At 40.0% G+C, this 21,038-nt stretch overlaps 1 protein-coding gene across 3 annotated transcripts in view; it reads left to right on the top strand.

Annotated features, from left to right (window-relative positions):
* CNTN1 (contactin 1) overlaps positions 1-21,038 on the top strand; it is a 284,705-nt gene that overhangs the window by 116,238 nt on the left and 147,429 nt on the right. For all 3 annotated transcript variants that reach the window (XM_087723577.1, XM_087723576.1, XM_087723575.1), the window contains 4 exons: positions 4,127-4,242; positions 7,183-7,215; positions 8,529-8,567; positions 20,341-20,467. In XM_087723577.1, the coding sequence (XP_087579703.1) occupies positions 4,182-4,242; positions 7,183-7,215; positions 8,529-8,567; positions 20,341-20,467 (260 nt within the window). In that variant the 5' untranslated portion in view covers positions 4,127-4,181. The remainder of the gene's footprint in view (positions 1-4,126; positions 4,243-7,182; positions 7,216-8,528; positions 8,568-20,340; positions 20,468-21,038) is intronic.

Raw genomic sequence — 21,038 nt, 5'->3', positions numbered from 1 at the left:
AGCTTGGGTGGATGGTCTTATGCTGGACCCAATTACTGGTTTCAACAAGCTACAATGGAATTCTGGGTCAATTTTCCCTAGACTTCTGGGTAGACTGAGTTGAACTGTAACTGGCTTAAATATCTTCACTATTGGGAATGGACCTAGAAATTTTGGACCAAATTTCTGGCTAGGCATTCTTAATCTCATGTATTTGGTAGATACAAAAATTTTGTCCCCCATATAAAAGAGAGTTTGGAGCGAGCGGTGTTTATCAGCTTGCTTCTTGTAGGCTTCTGTCGCATCTGCTAGAGTCTTCTTCATATTTTCCCATCCTTTCTTTAGTGTGTCCATCCATTCATTCAGCAACATGGAGGAGGGAAGTTCTCTAGGCAGCTTAGACATGGGAACAAATTCCATGCCACTGGTAATCTGGAAAGGAGTAAATCCATTGCTGCTGTGAACCGCATTGTTGTACACCACTTCGGCGAAGGGTAGCAAGTCTGACCAGTTAGATGAAAAGGGAGAACTAAAATCAGTACAAGATCTGAAAGCACAGGGAATAAATATGGAATGGTGGCCCTACCTACAAATTAAAACAAGATTTAAAAAAGATTGGGAACAATATGGAATATACAAGACACAAATGGAATTAGATAAAATAATACTAGGAACAGAAGGAAAAATGATCACTAGATTATATAATTTTCTTTTAAAATATAAAATGGAGGAAGAGATGTTAAAGGAGACTGGGGAAGAAATTTTAGCCATAATATAGAGTTAGAAAAATGGAATAAACTGTGGGAAAGAAATTATAAATTTACAATGGCAGTAGCTTACAAAGAAAATCTCTATAAAATGTTTTATAGATGGCATTTGCCTCCAGCGAGATTGGCCAAAATGTACCCAAATTTATCCCCCAAGCCTGGAACATTCTATCACATGTGGTGGACGTGCCCCATCACAAGGAAGTAGTAGTGCAAAATTCGGAAGTGGTTAGAAGAAATTACTGAGTGAAAAATAGAACTCAAGCCAGAAGCATTCTTATTAGGACTACTGGATCAAAAAATGGACAAACAATCTCAGTACATAATTATACACATACTCACTGCAGCCAGGATTGCCTTTGCACAAAACTGGAAAAAAATCAATACACCCTCAAATGAAACTACAATCAGGAAAATACTTGAATGAGCAGAAATGGATAAAATGACAATAGAACTAAAAGAAAGAGAAGAATCGGACTTCTATAAAATATGGAATAAAATGTACAAGTGGCTAGAAAACAAAAGCCAAGACAGAAAATAGAGAATACAAATATATGGAGATAATGATAATGAATACTATTATAAATGTTAATATTATGTTTGTTACATTATAGGACAAGATTATAGTGAGAGGAAGGCAATGCAGAAGGGAGAATTATAAAAGCTAAGAAGAAAAGCCGATATAGAAAGCTGTAAAATTATTGTATATTGTTATATGTTCTATGTTTTGTTTTGTCTTATTATGTTTTTTTTTCTTTGCTGTGTCTTTCCTATTGTTTTTAAAGCTTAAAACATTTAATGAAAATTATTTTAAAAAAAAGAAATGCCAGTATGTGGTTATGTTTTAAATCTTGGTATATTTTATGATGAAGGACGTTTAAAAAATTATAGTCAAATGAAAATGGAGGTATGATGATGGTAATATGAATAAACATACATTAAACCAAGTGTTGGGCTTTTACAAATCGAAAGTACCCTGCTGACTTAGAGTTATGAGAATTTTTTATAAATGGTGCTCCTCAATCTTGAGGGCACTTACAATTTGACTCCAACCCAAGCCAGTCCATTGCACATGGTGGAGCTAACCATTCATCAAGCTTCTTTAAGCTGCTCACCCAGTTAATTTTGAATCTCAAGCTCATTCCTCCCTTGGACTCTAGTGGTTACTGGGGCTGCTAGTTGCTTTGAGGGGATGACCAACCAAACCACTTCAGTCTTAATACTATTGTATTGAGGCAATCTGGACAGAGAGTCCACCATAAAGTTTTTACCTCCTGGAATATAGTGCAGACTAAAATTGAATGAATAAAAGTATTGAGCCCAACTAACTTGTGCAGGGGGTAATTTGCATGGGGTTTTCAGGGCTTCCAGGTACTTATGGTCAGTCCACACTCGAAAGCCACGTCAAGTTGTTCAAATGCCACTTGGCACTCCATGGTCCAATTAAGCGACTAACTTGGCTTTGGATTGCCCTCACCCTTAGTTTTTAAAAGGTTGGTGATTGGCAATGCAATCTTTGCAAATGAGATGATGAACTGGTGGTAAAAATTGGCAAATCCAGGGAAGTTCTGTAACTGCTTCCTAGTCCGGGGAGGGGGCCATTCTAGTATGGCCTTCATCTTTTCTAGGTCCATTTTCACCCCTTCCTTTGTTGATTTTATCTTGGTAAAATTCACATTTAGAAAGTTTTCCATATAATTCGGTATAATTCTTGGGACACTACCAATTTCTCATTCTCCTCCATAGTTTCAGTATATATTAAAATGTCAAATACACCAAAACTCCTTTGTATAAATAATCGTGCAGCACCTCATTGATCAGTTGCATGAATGCTGCTGGGTCCCCTTGCAGAACAAAATGGAGCACCTAGAATTGGAAACATCCCAGATGGCAGTTAAACAGTTTTCCATTGTCTTCCTTTACTCGAACTCAGTAGTAAGTCTCCCAGAAATCTAACTTAATGAAGATTTTGCCTTTGACTAAATGCACCATCATGTCCTTCATCAGGGTCAGTGGCAGGGACGTGAAATCAGGGGAGGCGGGGCCTCACCAGTGTCATGAAGAAAAGAAAAGAATTTTTAAAATAATTAAGAAGGCTAAGGTAGTGACTCTGAGTCTACTTAGTGCTAACTGTAGGGGGAGGCGAGAGAACTATGGGCCTCCTTTGCATAAGGAATTTTTCGCCTTTTAACCCTTGCTCAGAGTTAAGCAAGGGTTAAAAGGCGAAAAATTCCTTATGCAAAGGAGGCACGTGATTCTCCCGCCTCCTGATCTGGGAGCAGCAAATCATGCCTTGTCTAAGTAAGTTGCTTTTTTATTTAATTTTTTACATTTTCATCATGGTGGGCGGACAAGAGGAGAGTTGAAATCCACAGCTGGAAAAGGTATGTGGATCGGACTGAGGGAGGGGAGGATTCAAAATGATTGTAATTTAATTTTTTTTAATTGTGAGGAATTTGTGTGAGTGTGTGCATTTGTGCGTGTGTTTCTTTGGGGGGGGGCGAGGCAGCGGAGCGCGGCAGCGGTAGGGACGTTCTTGCCGCTGTGTCCAACAGGCCAGGCATCTCGTGTTTATGTCCGCCATCAATGCGAGATGCCTGGCCTGTTGGACACAGCGGTGGCGGGGGGAGGAATGGGCTGGGTGGGCTGGCTGGCTATGGAGGGGGGAATCATGGCCACTCAGGCCCCAGTGGCAGGGCTTTAAAGTGGAGGCAGGACCCCGGTGGCAGGACTTTAAAGTCCCGGCACCACATCCGCTCTATGGCGGACGCGGTGCCGGGGCTTCAGCGGGGCTTTCGCGCTTGCCTCACCGGCCATGAAGCTCACCGCACATCACTGGTCAGTGGGTAGACATTTTCTACATACACTGCATTTAGCTCTTTATAATCAACACATAGATGAAAAGTCCCATCTTTTCCTGGAACAAAACTGGGGTCACCACTCGCTTTACAGTGATAATTTAAGAATTTGAAACATTAATTATTTTAATTAGTGAATGTATAATCCAGTATTAAAGGGTAGGTTAGTTCAAACCATTTAAAGTAATCACTAACCAATTATTTGTTTAGAAAATCAAAATAACTCATTCAAAGAGTTGGCAGTTGGGCAATGTGGAGTTCATTCTTAATCTCTGGAATTTGAAATGTATATTATACCTGAAATAATATTGTTAACGGTTAATATTGACACCTTTCTGATTATCTTGTTGTAAATAATACTAAAATTAATAAGTACATGTCACTCAGATCTTAATTAATAAACAGTGTGGCATTTATCCTGTTTTATGGATATTAATCAGGTATGCCATAGATTTTTAAATAATGTCAGGAGATGCTCAGAAACAAAACCATTTATTTCTCTCTTTTTGTCTTTCTATACAGCTGGATTCTATTATTTGAAGTTCAGACATTCTTGTAAATCAACATTCCTGTGAACATGAAGTTGAATGCTTCAACCAATTATTTTGTTGCCTTTTTTCCATTTTTTTATCTGGCAGGTAAGATATATTCTAATTTTTATCAATGATAGTTATTATTTTAATTTATTTTAATGGCTGTAATCATCTTTGTCATCTACTTCCAAGTAAATGTGCAAAGAATTAAAAAGAAAGGTTTTAATCCTGTATCACAGTTTTGAATATTAACACATAAATGAATCCATTAGATTCAGCAGCATTCAGCTTAATCTCCCTTACATAATTGTTCAAATAAAGTTAGAGAAACAGAATTAATTCATCATTGAAGTTTTAATACATAGTTAAAAATACTGTGTTTCCCTGAAAATATGATATACCCCAAAAACAAGCCGTAGCCCGATTTTCATGCCTGCGCCTAATATAATATAAGCCCTACCCAAAAAATAAGCCCTAGTGAAGGGGGTGGGAATGGCCAGCATAGGAGGCAACCCTTCCCTTCTCGGTCATCTCATGGAGGCTTGACTCCTTAATCACGGCCCCATGGATCAGCTGAGCTAGCGAGGATTTGGATTTGCCTCTCATTCTGTCTCTCCAGGTGCCTGGAGGTGTTTCTGGTGCACTCTTGCCAGCTCTGGCCCTGCCCACAGTGCCAGGCAACCTCACAGCTGAGGGCCCTTCTCTTCAGCAGCTCACCTTGTGGCTCTGGAGCAGGTGATGACCATGGTTGTGCTCCGCTAGGCCTGGAGCTTGGGTCTTGCTCAGGCTACTGCTATGATGAGGCAGAAGGCTGTACAGCACAGTGGAATTGGCTCCCCCTGCCTCTGCCCAGCTGCTGGACCTGCTGCACCTGCTGTTGCTAGCATCATAGGGGATCTTCACCCTCCTGGCTGTGCTGCTCTCAGCAGCCTTGTTGGGCTGCTCCTGCCTGGCACGGGGCAACTCGGCCCATATCTATGTCTCTGGAGCACCTCTCCCACTGCTGGTCTGCCAGGGCCCCCTTTGCCAGTGGTCATGCTGCCCTGCAGCAGGATGGAGGATGGAGAGGAAGATTGCCCCTTCCTCCTTTGCACCCCCAAACCCCATCTTCCTTGACTACCAAGCCCCTGGCCTGCACCCCTCTTGCTGGAGCAAGATGAGCAAATCAATTTACCCACAGAGGCCTCCCAGTGCTATGCTCTACCACAGCCTCAGAGCAAACCTCTGCCTTCCCTGTGAACAGTTGCAAGGCTAGAGGCTCTGAAGCCATAGAGGGAGCATATTTGGTATGTGTCATGCAGGGCTCCCCAAGAAAAGGAGGATAGACAGAGAAATCATCCCCCACAGATCACTTTCTGAAAGATTTTTCGTCACCCTGCCCACGTCCAATCTTTCTCCCTCTCCGGCATCTCAAGCAAAATCAAATCATGATTGGGGACTGGATTTTCTTGCGAGTACAATGGTGAAAGGTAATATTTCAGAAATTTTACCTGCGGTGGTCTCCCAATGCAACACTCATCTTTGGAGTGAACATTCACTTTCTGCTACATTTCAAGGCTGGAGCTATGAAGCCATGGAGGGAGCATTTTTGGGATGTGCGTCTGTGCAGAGTTCCCAAGAAAAGGAGGATTGGCAGGAATATCCACAGATCCACAGATCACTATCTGAAAGAGTTTTCCTCACCCTGCCCGCTTCTGATCTTTCTCCCTCTCCCGCTTCTCAAGCAAAATCAAACCATGATAACAAGGCGGCCAACAAGATCCAAGAAGAGCCTGCATATCTGCTTTCCTGCTCCACCATACTTACCTAAACCAGATCCCCCCCCTCTGCTCATCAGCCACGCCAGCCTTGTACAGACGCACATCCAAAAAATGCTCTCTCTGCATCTTTGACCCAAGGAAAGGATGATCAGCAGGAAAATTGGGTAGAGGGGAATTGTGAGGTATTCCTAAAGCCTCAGCAGGAGGGGAGGGTCACTTGGGTAGTAGGCTGAGAAAGTGGGTTTGATATATGAGTTCCTGGTGCAGGTTGAGCTTGGCATTTCACCTTCCTGCCTTTTGTGAACTTTTGGCTGCACAAAAGGAAAGCAGATGCAACAGAGATTCTGGCTTCTTTCTTTCCCCCAAACTCTGCCAGAAATGGGTCTTTGTGTGGTTCATTTTGCCGGTGCTGGCGCTTGCAGCAGGATGCCGCAAGGCTTGTTGCACCATTGTATATGTGAGCAGTGACACTGCCATGAGGCTCATCATGCCGGTGCCGCTACTTGTAAAAACCCATTTCTGGAGGAGTTTGGGGGGAGAGAAACAAGCCAGGGTTTCCGCTGCAACTGCTTTCCTTGTGTGCAGCCAAAAGTTCACAAAAGGCAGGAAGGTGAAATGCCAAGCTTGACCGGTACCAACACCTTACGTATTAACCCCACTTTCTCAGCCTTCGACCCAAGTAACCTTCCCTTCCTGTTGAAGCTTTCACCTTCTCTTGGACAGTGAACTGCCCTGGAGGGAAGGGGGGGAATTAATACATCCCCTGAAAATAAGCCCTAGTGCTTATTTCAGAGATCAAAAGAAAATCAGACAGGGTCTTATTTTTGGGGAAACATGGTAGTTAAGAGTCAAATTCAACTACTAGAAATCAACATATTAATTATTTGTAATGTTATCTTTATGATACATCCTTTCTCCCTCTAGATAAGTTTATTTTGTCTTAGTTGAACATACTCAGCATTTTGTTCTGCAGGCAGGATTTGTAGGAACAAAATGTGAATTTGGATACTACGTCTTATGTTGGAATTCAGGAATCATTCAGTCTCAAACCTTAACCAGCAGTTTTATCATTTCCATTAATTATTTAGCTATAAAAACATTTCAATTGACTTGATTTTTAAAAAGTCACTTAAGAAGCCTTTCTCTTCCTCTTGTTTCCTTTTTATTTCATCTCCTGAACTATTCCTAGCAAGTTTTAAAATAGTCAGGAGACTGCTTCTATTTTTATAAACAAAATGTAACTGCTTATTAAAAAAATTATTTACTCTGCTTTTATTAAAAATAGGCCTGCAATACTCAACTGCTATTGGAAGTAATGGTGAGTAATTTAGCACTTAGAAATACCCACCTTTGCTTTTTCGTAAATTGATGCAAGCATAGGTTTCCAAGGCATCTGAGGTTCACAAACTTGGACAGATTTGTGCTGTTAGTCATGATATAAGTATAATAAATGACAATGCTGATCATGCATCAAGCTAAGCCATAATATAATTACTGTATTTTTCAGAGTATAAGACACACCTCCCCCCAAAAAAGGGTGAAAATCTGAGTGTGTCTTTTACTCTGGTGCGTCTTATACTCCGAAAAATACGGTATTGATTTTGGCTTTGTGTATTTTATGAAATAGCCATTGTTTGCTCAACTATTATTAAGAAACTTTTCCTGTGAAACCAGACTTTAAGAATTTGTAGCATTCTGACCCAAAACGTAGAATTAGCCTTTTTAAACAACATTTAAAAAAAAACAATCTGAGAAGCAACAAACAACCAAGTAGTGTTCCTGCTTAGGGATATTTCATATTTTTTGAGATGTGTGATCACTTATGGCTGAATCTTGCCTCTGATGTTCATGGAAGCTTTGGCATTTAAATACTACTTTTAAAAATGTGTGTGTGTTTGTGTGTATGTGTGTGTGTTTGATTATGTTCAGCAAGGAAGAATCAGCAAGGAAGAATTCCATCTTCTCAAAGGTGTGATTTAGCCAGTATTAAATATTTTTGGTGCCTACTAATTTGAGTAAAAAGAACTAAATACATTTTAGATTTTTTTTACCTGAAACATTTAACTTTATCTCAACTAGATCTTTCAAGTTTAAGAAAGAAACACTCAAGTAAAATATAAATACTCAAAAGATGGGTTAACATCATTTATACAGGAAGTAATATTTAAGATATGCCAAACAAGCAGAGTTGAATGTGTATTATTAATCATGTCACTACTGTCCTATTAATAAATTTTGATTCAATTTCCTTTATCAGTAAACAATTTGGTAAAATACACTACTGTAACATCTATTCTGATTAAAGTTACTATTTAATATGCAGGATATAAAAGTTAATTTATCAACTGTTCCATATTTTTTTGCATGAACAATTCTTTGCTTTTTGCTTTTCTCTTTTCACTGAACCCCATATTTGTTTCAAATGTCTGGTACAACCCAGATCAAGTACTATTTGGTGCATCCCTGGCAATAAAATAATATTAAAGTGATTTCTCTGTAAAGTAATAATCTTTGATATGTCTTACAGTAGCAGTGACATTTTTAACTTAATAGCAGTGGCTCATGGGTTGCGGGACTCATTGAAAACACTGAAAAAATAATGTTTTCTTTTTCTATTCCAATACTTAAAAGTTCGTGACATGATACACGGAATCACAGTTCATATACGAGGTAAGTTGAGTTCTTCTATTCTCATGGTAAAATTTAATAATTCAGTGAATGATTTTATATCTTTAAACAAAAAAACCTTAAAAATTACTAGTCTTGTTTTCAATTTAACAGATAATAGTATATTTAATGGGCAAAGTTTTGCAATTTACACTGTGAACATAAAATAATTATTGCTTTGAGCTCCAATGATCCTCAAAGTAATTTACATGTAATAAAACAGCAGATGAAATAAAATAGTTTTAACAATATTTAAACAATTTTCAAAACAAAGGAAAAAATTAAAGCTCTATGAGACTTATTTTGATATCTTATCAGACAACTAGGTTACTTACCTAAGTAATTTCTATTTTGTTTGATAGTTTCTCTTCAGCATCTTAGCATGAATTTCCCAATGGAAATTCAATAAATTAAAAAAGGCCTTTTACATGGAAAAATATATGCTTTGCTTTATAAATTAAATATTTGCCATCATTTTGAAGGACTAATGTCAACCTGAACTGAGTAGATGTGAGACATGACAACCAAGAAGTATCTGCCATTCACTAATAATCCTATATAGCAATAGCAGTTAGACTTATATACCACTTCATAGGGCTTTCAGCCCTCTCTAAGCAGTTTACAGAGTCAGCATATTGCCCACAACAACAATCCGGGTCCTCATTTCACCCACCTCGGAAGGATGGAAGGCTGAGTCAACCCTGAGCCGGTGAGATTAGAACCGCTGAACTGCAGATAACAGTCAGCTGAAGTGGCCTGCAGTACTGCACCCTAACCACTGCGCCACCTCGGCTTTTTTTATTTGTCTCAAATCTGGGAAGACAAAATGAATGCAGGGCTTGTTAACAAAGAACATGATAGATATACTAGAAGAAAAATAGTCAAAAAATAAAAAAAAGAATGTTAAGGTTTATTTTATATTCTGCAGTTCTATAAAAAGAAACCAGTCAATTTCTGCAGATGGCATTTACTTTTACTGATTTTCCCAAGTAGCACTCTAGAAAAAGAATCATTAAACTAAGTCACTTTTCAATCACACGTCCCTGACAACTTGTATTGTGACATTTTATCTCTTGGATGGTAGTTTTATCCTGGTAGAGCAAGTAATGTTTTCTTTATTAAAAAAAATAAAGTACAGACTACCTGACTAAATGACTCTAGGTGATTTGCAATCTTTTAAAAAAACCTACCATAGAAAGAATGCAAATGAGCAGAAGAGCCAAAATAACATAACAAAAGCAAAGCAGACCACATGACACTGAAACAAAGCAAATCATTGCAATCACCTTGTTCTCAAGATCTAGAAGAACACTGGTTGTTCTCTAAAGTTTCTAAAGAAAAACTTTAGAAACAATGAAGAATAGATTCATGCATTTTTTTTCTTTGATTAAGTCATTACTGTATGTTATGGCTGGAGCCCAGCTGCTTTTGCTTTTTCCTCATGCTGAATTGAATGTGTTCTTGACCAAATTTAATGTTTCTATTATTATATATTCAACAAATATTATTGAAACGTTAATAACAGCTTCAAATTATTTATTTATTTATTTATTGACTGCCCATCTTACCATAAGGTAACTCTAGGTGGCTTACAATTACAAAAAAAGATTAAAACCAAAAACACATGGGGATGGGGGGGGATGGAGTGGGGGGGAGGGGAGGTCTGTTATTACTCAATCAACCATTTCCATTACACGGATCCCCCATTGGAGTGCCAAACCAACCGTCACAGCCATGTCTTTCAGCCCTTACAAAAAGATAGGAGGGTTGGGGGCAAACTAATGTTGTGGGGGTAAGATGTTTCAGAAGACAGGAAAAACAGCTGTATTTTTGCCCTAAACATTAAAAATTTATATAAATAACATATATGTCCATTTTATCCAAATATAATTACATCTGCTCTCAGTAGTAACTGTGATGACACTTGGAAAAGTTAATATACACTGATTCTTTGGTTATGTATTTTGACCACAATCTTCTGAAACATGAGAATATTGTTTTAGTTACCATTGGTTTAACTAAATAACTAGGAGCATACATTTGGAAAGTTGATGAACTAATACAATGATCCTTTAATTCCAATTAATTATAATTCTGATTAATTAGAAATTGAACATCTTGACTTTTTAAATTAGAACTACTATAATTTGGGGACTGAAATTCTTCTGTTTTTTTAGATTACACTGAAATATACCATATTTTTTGGATTATAAGACACACCTTTTTCCCTCAAAAAAGAGGCTGAAAATCTGGGTGCGTCTTATACACTGAATACAGCATTTTTTTGTTTCCCAAAACTCTGCCTCCTTCATCAAAATGGCCGTGCAGAGCCTTTAGAAGGCTTATAGAGTGCTCCTGGAGGCTGGGGAGGGCAGAAATGACCAAAAAACAGGCCTTTTTTGCTTGTTTTTGTGCCCCCCTCCACCCACCCAGGAGCACTCTACAAGCCTCCTACAGACTATTCATGCCCTTTTTAAAAAAAATTGGCCCATTTTTGTGAAAAACAGGCCGGTTTTGGGAGGTCTGCAGAGTGCAAAAACTTTTTTTTTAATTTGCCTCTTCAAAATCTTGGTGCGTCTTATACTCTGGTGCATCTTATACTCCAAAAATATGGTGGGTTGTAATCCATTCTTAAGTCAGATCACAGTTATCATACAAACAGGAAATATTGTGTGTATGTTTAACAATTATATTGTTTAACCCATCGGCCAACTGACTGTTCCATAGAAATCCTGCCAGGGGCTAAACTGCCTAAGCCCAAACTTTACTCAATGACTTCTAGAGAACTGGAGGAATTGCAGTCCTTTATAGACAAATATTTGAAATGTGGGTTCATCTAGCTGGCTCGACCCAGGGTTGCTGCCCTGGTCCTGTCTGAAAGGACAGGTCCCTTTATTTATGTGTGGACTATAGAGTGGTGCATGTGCTCTTAATAAAGGACATGTTAGCAGCCCATCTGGCAAAAGGGAAGATCTTTACTAAACTGGATTTGCAGGAAGCCTAATACCGAGTTCAAATTAAAGAGGAGAATTAGTGGGAAACCACTTTTAATTGCACTTTGGGGGGCTTTCAGTTCACCCTTTTGGACTACATCCCCCTGTCTTTATGCAGCTAATAAATGAGGTACTGCGTGAGCATTTGTATAAAGGGGTTTTGGTATCTGGGTAACATACTGGTCTATATTGAAACTATGACAGAATATGTCCCAAACGTGCTTTTTCAAGAGGCAATTGGACTTTCTGGTTTTTTCTTTGAAGATGTTTTGCTTCTTATCCAAGAAGCTGAAGCAGAGCTGAAGAAGCTTCTTAGGTAAGAAGTGAAACATCTTCAAAGAAAAAACCAGAAAGCCCAGTTGCCTCTTGAAAAAGCACCTTTGGGAAACCATGACCTGAATGACTGAGAATCTCCATAGACATTATGTCAGAACATAATGTGAAATTGCTTAGGGTGGTACTTAAAAAACTTTGGGCTGCACAGCTATATGCTAAGCGAGTTCCACCAGAGTAAAATCTACTACCTTGCATACTGCATCTTCCATGAGGGGGTAGAGATGGATCTCGAGAAGATCAGGGCTGTGCTACAGTGGGCTCCACCCTGCACCAAGAAGCAACTGCAATGGCTTTGTGAACCTTTACCACCATTTTATCTCATTATTTGCCCAAATTGCTCTCCCTATCACCAACCTGTTAAAAACAAAAGGAGAGGGGAAGCCCAAACCCAGCCAGCCACTGAAAGGAAAGCCAAGAAGAGTACAGGAAATTCAAACATCTATTTGCAGCTGAGCCAGTGCTAAAACAGCCTGACCCTAATGCCTCATTTATCATTCAGGCGGATGCTAGTGATGTGGCTGTGGGGGCAGTTTTCTTACAAAGAAACAATCAGGGTGTCCTATGTGCATACACATCCAAAAACACATTGGCACAGAGTGTCAGTGGGCAGTTTGGGAAAAAAAGGCTTACACAGAGCGCTGGGCACTCCTAGCTTGGAGGCACTTCCTGTAAGGGAGCAAAATAACATTTGAGGTCTGGACTGACCATAAAAATTTAGAAGCCCTGAAAACAAGCAAGTCTGATGAACTCAGTATTTTAATTGATTCAACTCCATCCTCTGATACCTTTCAGGGGAAAGAATTTTTGATTGGATGCACTATCCAGAATGCCTCAATACAACATATCCAAGCTGGAGGTAGTTAGACTCTTCATCCCATTCCACCAGCTTGTAACCATTTGAGCACAGGCAAAGGTGAAATTCCAAATAGGTGAACAGATAGAAGAGATCTTAAAGGCAGCACTTGAGGAGGACAAATGGTTCCAAGCTCACAAAAATGAATGTACAATACAGTGTGGTCTAGCCTGTCCCCAAAAACTAGGGATTGCTGACTTTGGAGAAAAGCCATGTCTCAAAAACTGCAGGGCATTTTGGATTTGTAAAGATTTTATATCTAATTAAGTGGTATTTTTGATGGCCATCACTTTAAAAGGACATTCAGAGTTATGTGGCTAGCTGCCCCGTATGTGCCTTAGCAAAGTGACAGCAGGGAAAACACCAGGACTCAAGTTCAGGGAATATCATGCTCTCAGTGATCTCTGCCTTGTTTTCTAAGCAGGTACATTTTGTGCCCTGCCAAAATATTTCTTCTGCTCACACTCTGGCTAAGCTGTTTATTCTACATGTCTATAGAGTGCACAGTGCTCCACAACAAATGATCTCTGATCGTGGACTGTAATTCACTTCCAAACCTTTGGAAATGTCCCAGGGGCTTAGTTCCAGTCATCATCCAGAAATGAATGAGGACTGTGAATGTTCAAATGTGGCCCTGGAACAATACCTCTGATTGCTACATCGATTACCAGTAGGACAGTTGGACAGACCTTCTCCCATTTGCTGAGCTGGCATACAACTCTGTATATAGCAGCACTGGGTTTCACCCCATTTAAAGTGATTGTGGGACAAGACTTTGTGTGCATTCCTGAATTGCCCCTAGCCACCCCTCCTATCTCATCACCAAAGGATTGAGTTACTCAATTACAGAATACCTGGCTAGTGGTTAGAAAATCACTGGAGGAAGAAAAACCTACGAAATGCAAGCCGATAAAAAGCAAATAAAGCCTAAAGATTTTAAAGTAGGGGACCGTGTTTACCTGTCTACAAAATACCTGCAGTCCAGGCAACCTTCCAAAAAGTTGGGACCAAACTATACTGCTCAAAAAAATAAAGGGAACACTTAAACAACACAATGTAATGCTAAGTCAATCACACATCTGTGAAATCAAACTGTCCACTTAGGTATCAACACTGATTGACAATCAATTTCACATGCTGTTGTGCACATGGAATAGACAACAGGTGTAAAACATAGGCAGTTAGCAAGACATCCCCAATAAAGGAGTGGATCTGCAGGTGGTGACCACAGACCACTTCTCAGTTCCTAGGCTTTCTGGCTGATGGTTTGGTCACTTTTGAATGCTGGCGGTGCTTTCACTCTAGTGGTAGCATGAGACGGAGTCTACAACCCACACAAGTGGCTCAGGTAGTGCAGCTCATCCAGGATGGCACATCAATGTGAGCTGTGGCAAGATGGTTTGCTGTGTCTGTCAGCGTAGTGTCCAGAGCATGGAGGCACTACCAGGAGACAGGCCAGTACATCAGGAGATGTGGAGGAGGCCGTAGGAGGGCAACATCCCAGCATCAGGACCGCTGCTTCTGCCTTTGTGCAAGGAGGGACAGGAGGAGCACTGCCAGAGCCCTCCAAAATGACCTCCAGTGGGCATGTGGCTGCTCAAACACTCAGACTCCATGAGGGTGGTATGAGAGCCCGACGTCCACAGGTGGGGGTTGTGCTTACAGCCCAACACCGTGCAGGACGTTTGGCATTTGCCAGAGAACACCAAGATTGGGAAATTCGCCACTGGTGCCCTGTGCTCTTCACAGATGAAAGCAGGTCCACACTGAGCACATGTGACAGACGTGACAGGGTCTGGAGATGCCGTGGAGAACGTTCTGCTGCCTGCAACATCCTCCAGCAAGACCAGTTTGGCAATGGGTCAGTAATGGTGTGGGGTGGCATTTCTTTAGGGGCCACACAGCTCTCCATGTGCTCGCCAGAGATTGCCTGACTGCCATTATGTACCGAGATGAGATCCTCAGACCCCTTGTGAGACCATATGCTGGTGCGGTTGGCCCTGGGTTCCTCCTAATGCAAGACAATGCTAGACCTCATGTGGCTGGAATGTGTCAGTGGTTCCTGCAAGACGAAGGCATTGATGCTATGGACTGGCCCGCCCCATCCCCAGACCTGAATCCAATTGAGCACATCTGGGACATCATGTCTCGCTCCATCCACCAACGCCACGTTGCACCACAGACTGTCCAGGAATTGGGAGATGCTTTAGTCCAGGTGTGGGAGGAGACCATCTGCCACCTCATCAGGAGCATGTCCAGGCATTGTAAGGAGGTCATACAGGCACATGGAGGCCACACACACCACTGAGCCTCATTTTGACTTGTTTTAAGGACATTACATCAAAGTTGGATCAGCCTGTAGTGTTTTTGTCCACTTTAATTTTGAGTGTAACTCCAAATACAGACCTCCATGGGTTGCTAAATTTGATTTCCATTGATAATTTTTGTGTGATTTTGTTGTCAGCACATTCAACTATGTAATGAACAAAGTATTTAATAAGAATATTTCATTCATTCAGATCTAGGATGTCTTATTTTTGTGTTCCCTTTATTTTTTTGAGCAGTGTATGTTGGTGTCAGGATTGAACCGCTTTACTTCTTTTGAACCACTTTACTTCTTTCAAACCTTTATGCCTTTCAATTTGCCAATGAAGTGTGGGGAGGGAATGGAATGTGGAGAATGTATGCAGAGATCATGAGAACATGAAAGCCATCAAGGTCATCACTGCAGGTGCTTGAGAAGGAGGTGGACTGTTCCCATAACAAAATGACATCTCATAATTTGACAATGTTATCACCCAGGGGTGGGGAGAAGGTATTATTTAATTGGGCAAGCATTTGCACATGAAACCATGAGCTGGTTTTCTCTGATGCATCCAATAAAGTTTTATTTTTGAGAATTCAAATTTCCCAACAGTTTTTCCTTGTTTTGGGTTCACTAATTGGATGGTTGACATTAAATCAGCTCTCCTTTAACTCAATGCAGCCCACTGGGATACTTTCAAGAAAGCTGTAACATAACATAACATGTTCAGAACAGACTGAAAAGCTGATGTCACAGTGAAGCCTGGATTACTCCCTACTCAGGAGGCACCTGCAGTCACCCAAGTCGATGCTGGAGTACAAATGGTGATGACCCAATCCAAAGAGAGAGCGGAGAAGATGGAGCAGCCACTGGCATGTGCGAAAAAATGGTGGCTGGATCCATTTTCCCTGACCTGAAGACAAGATGGCCAAGCAGAGTGGGGAAGGCAGCTAGTTGGAGTTCCCCTTGGCCCTGCCTTGAGTTGCCGTGACTCAAGTGAGCAAATAGAAGGCCCGGAGGGCTGCAGTTTGTAAAGAACCAGGGGAGTGGAAATTCTTGACCACATGCCATAGCCCATCTGTGGAGCAACTGCATGAAAGATTTGTCAGAATCTAAATGTGGGGAGCAGTGTTGATGAACCAGTCAGTCCCAGGAGAGGAGTTGAGATGGGCCAAATGTCAGTGGGCCCATCCCCCTCTGCCCCAAAGGTTGAGATTGGGGAGTGAGGTCCAAGGAACTGGGGCTCCCTCAGTAAGAGCTGTAGTCCCTCCTGCAGCTGAGGGACAAGCCCAGGGAATCCCTGCAGCAGCAGGAGCCCAGGCTCTAGCAGCCCCATAGAGAGGGGCTGCCACCAGGCTATGTGCTAGTTTGGAATGACCAGGAGCCCTGCCTCTAAAAGCTATGGTTGATGGATGGCCAGAGCAACTAGAGTACTTCCTGAACCAGGTGTGGCATTATCTGGAGTGGTACCCAGACGAAGTTGCCCACACGAATGCCATCACTTCAAACCTGGAGGATGATGCAGCAGAGTGGGTGATGTACCTCCACAATGAAGGAGCACCAGAGTTGGGGGATGTGGATGCCCTCCTGGACAAACTTCAAGTCACATTTGGTGATTTTGGATAGGATCACTGGACAGAATTCAGGATCCGCGCCAAAAGGCAGAAGAATCAGCTGGTAACCAAATACATTCAGGAGTTTGGCAGCCTGGCTGGGAAGCTGAGTGGATGGCTGGAATGCATACCACTTCCAAGGTAGTCTAAATAAGGAACTGTACCAAAACTACCTGCCCCAAGGAATTCCAGACAACCTCGGGGCATGGTTTCAGCTGGTGACCACAATGGAACTAGACCTGTTGGAGTACCGACAGCACGCAGCACATGAGGGTCTCCCCTGATGAGGCAGGAGAGATACCTACAAACATATAAGGTATCAAGGCCCCTCATGCCACCCCTAGGGAGAACCATGGTGCCCGTCCAGACCCTGATTCTGATGTGGAAAAGAGGGCCATTGGGCAACCAACTGCCCACAACCCATGTCAGCAGCAAAACCAAACCAAAGATGTACTCAATGACCCCAAGAGAGATAGAGGATCTCAGAAACTTCATGAATAAAAACCTAGCTAGGGCCTTCATCCAACTGGCAAAATTTAGCATGGCAGCCTAATGCTCTTCAAAGAAAGAAAGATGGGCCTTTGGGATTATGAGTGGATTTTCATGGGATCAATGGTGTCTGTGTGGAAAACATGTTCTCCCTCCCCCTAATGAAGGACATGCTGAGATACCTGGCCAAGAGAAAAGGGTGTTCACCAAGCTGGACTTGAGAGAAGCGTATTACCAAATAAGAATAAAAGAGGGTGATCAATGGAAAACCACTTTCAATTGTACCTTAGATGCTTCCAGTTTCAAGTGATGCCTTTCAGGCTGCAGGGAGCACCCACAATGTTCATGCAACTGATCAATGAAGCATTACATGAGCATCTGTATAAGGGAGTGCTGGTGTACCTGTACGACATCCTCATTTATTATTCTTTTAAAAGATTTTTTATTGTTTTTATTGAACAAAAACACAGGAAAAAAACATCTTTGATTACTTCTTGTAGAAAGCGTGTCAATTGGTTACAGATACATTTCGTGCGTTTCTTCCACAATCATTACATATACTTCATTCAAATTGAGTTGTACATTTTAGAATTTATGTATTTTACTATCACAGTACCACAATTTTCATTTATTACAATTATTTAAATGTGTTTTTATCTAAAATCATTTATATTTGAAGACACAACACCCAATCTCAATGAGTCTGCCATAACTTTACATCTTTATAACATATTCTAAAAGAAAGTCAGTTGGTAGGATATCATAACATTCCCTCTCTTTTTTCCCTACTAACTCACAAATTAACGCTTCTGTCCAATTTGGTTTTACTAGTACAACACACCTGTATATATCATTAAATATTATCCATTAACATTTCCTTGTTATTATTGTAGTTAACTAAAAATTATGTACTATTTATATCACTTCTCCTCTCCTCAGGCCCAAAAGAGATTATACCCTTACAACCAGCTCTAAACAGAAATTTATTAATAAGATTTATAGTTCTTTTTTCTAAATCCCAGATTACAATTTATATCCAGTTTATTTTACTAATTAAGGTTATCATTTCATTATTATTATCGTAGTTAATTACATGTTAACAAAATAAACATTTAAAATCTAAGACAGATCTAAGAGATGTTAACATTTCTACTTAATAATCACCAAAAGTATCCATTAACATTTCCTTATTGTTATTATAGTTTAAAAAAATGAATTGTTTGCTATTTATATCACATCTCCTCTCTTCTGACCCAGATTAAATATACCTTCATAACAAGATCTAAACAAAAATTTGTAAATAAGATTTATAAGTCTTTTCGCCAGATCCCAATTTACAATTTATGGCCCAATTATTTATCCTAATTAAGGTTATCATTTCAATATTAATATCATAGTAAATTATATGTTAACGAATAGACATTCAATGACAATCTAAAACAGTCTACAAAATACTAAAATCCCTACTTATTAATCATCATAATTTAGCTAACTTTTTATCATCAACTGGTATTATCAACCAGTATCTTTCCAGTAGCAAAATGGTCTTATCTCTCTCACCAGCTGTTGTGTCAATTCTCTTTTCAGCTCCTTTCCAGAGTTTTGAACTTCTCTCCGCACTTTGTAGTTTAGAAGATCTCTTAACATAAGCTTAACTTTGGTTATCAAACTTATTTCTGGATAGATTTGTCTTCTTAGCTCCATCCTTTTCGCTCTTTTTTTTTCTCCTGCATCTTGGGATTTGGGATAAAGCTCCAAATTGTTGAAGTTACTTTTCCAGCTTCCCTTCTTTCCACATTTACTCCATTAATGAGTTCATCTATTATTTTATCTTTATTTTCTGTATTTTCATTCTCTTCTTTAATTTTGGGGGCTCCAACTCCATCATCTTTTGGTGTGATACCCAATATTCTATCCAATTTCTTGTCAAATCTCTCAAATCCTTCTACAATGTTTTGAAGTCCAGCCAAGATGTTTTGAAATTCCTCATCTGAATATTGATCCATTTTTCCAAAAGAAAAGAAATGTAAAGAAAAAGAGGAATCTGATAATTACTGCCACTCTAGCCTGTCAAATTGTTTTGAAAAGTATGTCTATATTTATTTTAAATCTTAAGCACAAGTCCTTTTGTGGTTTTCAAAGTGGAAGAGTTCTTGTCTTTTTCTTTCCTTTTCCTTCTCTTGCCAAAATATTTTCCAAGAGCACCTGCAAAACACTGTTTGTGCCCTTGAGTCTTTATCAGGTTTTATAAACAAGTTCCAAACCCTTCCATTACAAAGTCAGTGAAGTTAAATAGGAATGGACAAAGGATACATTGTTTCAAAAAAACACTTCAGACTCAGGTTTCCGAATGGCAGATTCCTAATGACATCCTCATTTATTGAGACAATGGAAGACCACATGAAGTTAGTGCGGGAGGTGCTACGAAAACTATTGAAATTTAACAAGTGCAACTTCCACAAAACCAGTTGGGACTACTTTGGGTATCACATGTCCAGTAAGAAGTTGGAAATGGACCCCAAAAGTGTGAAGGCCATTCTAGAGTGGGAAGCCCTGCACTGGACCAGAAAGCAACTGCAGAGCTTCTTGTCCTTAGCCAAATTCTACTGCCAATTCATCCCCTTGTTCACACAGAAAGACCTGTCTATCACCAAATTGTTAAAAATCGGTGGAGTGGGGAGGGCGAAACCCAAACCAACCCAGCTGCCTACTTGGACTATGGAATGCCAAGTGGCTTTCGAAAAGCTTAAATGGCTTTTTCCTTAAGCACCCAAATCCAGAGGAGCCATTTGTAATACAAGCCGATGCAAGTGATGAGGTGGTGAGGGCTGTTTTGCTCACAAAAATGTGAAGGGAATACTGCAACTCTACACCTAGACCTCCTTAAGCTGGCCAACACCAAAATACGTTGGGCAGTATGGGAAAAGGAAGCATATGCTGTTCAATAGGCATTGCTGACTTGGAGGCAATTCCTAGAAGGCAGTAAGATATTAAAAGGAACTGAAATTGCTTCACACTATTTTCTAATGGCTATTATACTGGCAAGATAAAATAATTTATTGGAAAGTATAGCTTGTGGTTGTTCCTGTGTTGCATCTCTAAAATAATTTAGAAATGTTTAAACTGTCTGCATCCTATATGTACTAATTGGGTGACATTATTCAATTGCCTTGCCATCTATTTGCAGATGAACTAAAAGGTTATGGACCAATTTTTGAAGAGCAGCCCATTGATACCGTGTACCCAGAAGAGTCTCCAGATGCAAAAGTGTCAATGAACTGCAGAGCCAGAGGAATCCCTACACCTACTTACAAGTAACTAGGGTTGCTTTCCTAATGTTATATTAATAATATTCATTGTACTAATTCAGCTTAAATCTGAGATTTGGTCCAAAAATGCAATTGTGGTGGATAACCCTAGCAAGTTTGGAAAAGTCAGTTTACTAACAACTGCAGTAAGCTTAACGATTTAGTTCCAAAGTTTTATTACTTTTTCAGAAAGGACATTCTAATTTACAGCCACCTATATTGTTGCTATGTGAGTAGCAATGTAAAGTAGCACGCAAGGTCAATTGAGAAGTTTGCAGGAAGTCAGAAGTTATGATGATGCTCATGTTAGATCCACACTTAATAATGCATACAGTCTTCACTTAACTAAAAGTAATTGGGGACTGCCATAACTGCTGTTGCTAACTCATATTGTCAAATATCATGCTTTATGACTGCTTCCTTTAGCAATGGAAAGTGCCAATTGTTATTACTAAGTAAGTCCTACCGATATATTATTTTTAGCAAATAAAAGTGTACTGTAAAAATGAATAGAAAACAAATGGTAAGAGATGAGTAGTGCTGAAATCAGTCTGTCCTGGTACAATTGTTATTTTTC

Source organism: Thamnophis sirtalis, unplaced genomic scaffold, assembly GCF_051295495.1.
Source record: "Thamnophis sirtalis isolate CommonGarterSnake01/CBP01778 unplaced genomic scaffold, rThaSir2_p1.2 scaffold_9, whole genome shotgun sequence".
Classification (NCBI taxonomy): domain Eukaryota; kingdom Metazoa; phylum Chordata; class Lepidosauria; order Squamata; family Natricidae; genus Thamnophis; species Thamnophis sirtalis.
Note: the sequence above shows the minus strand (reverse complement) of the source record. Positions and strands in the feature narration are given on the sequence as shown.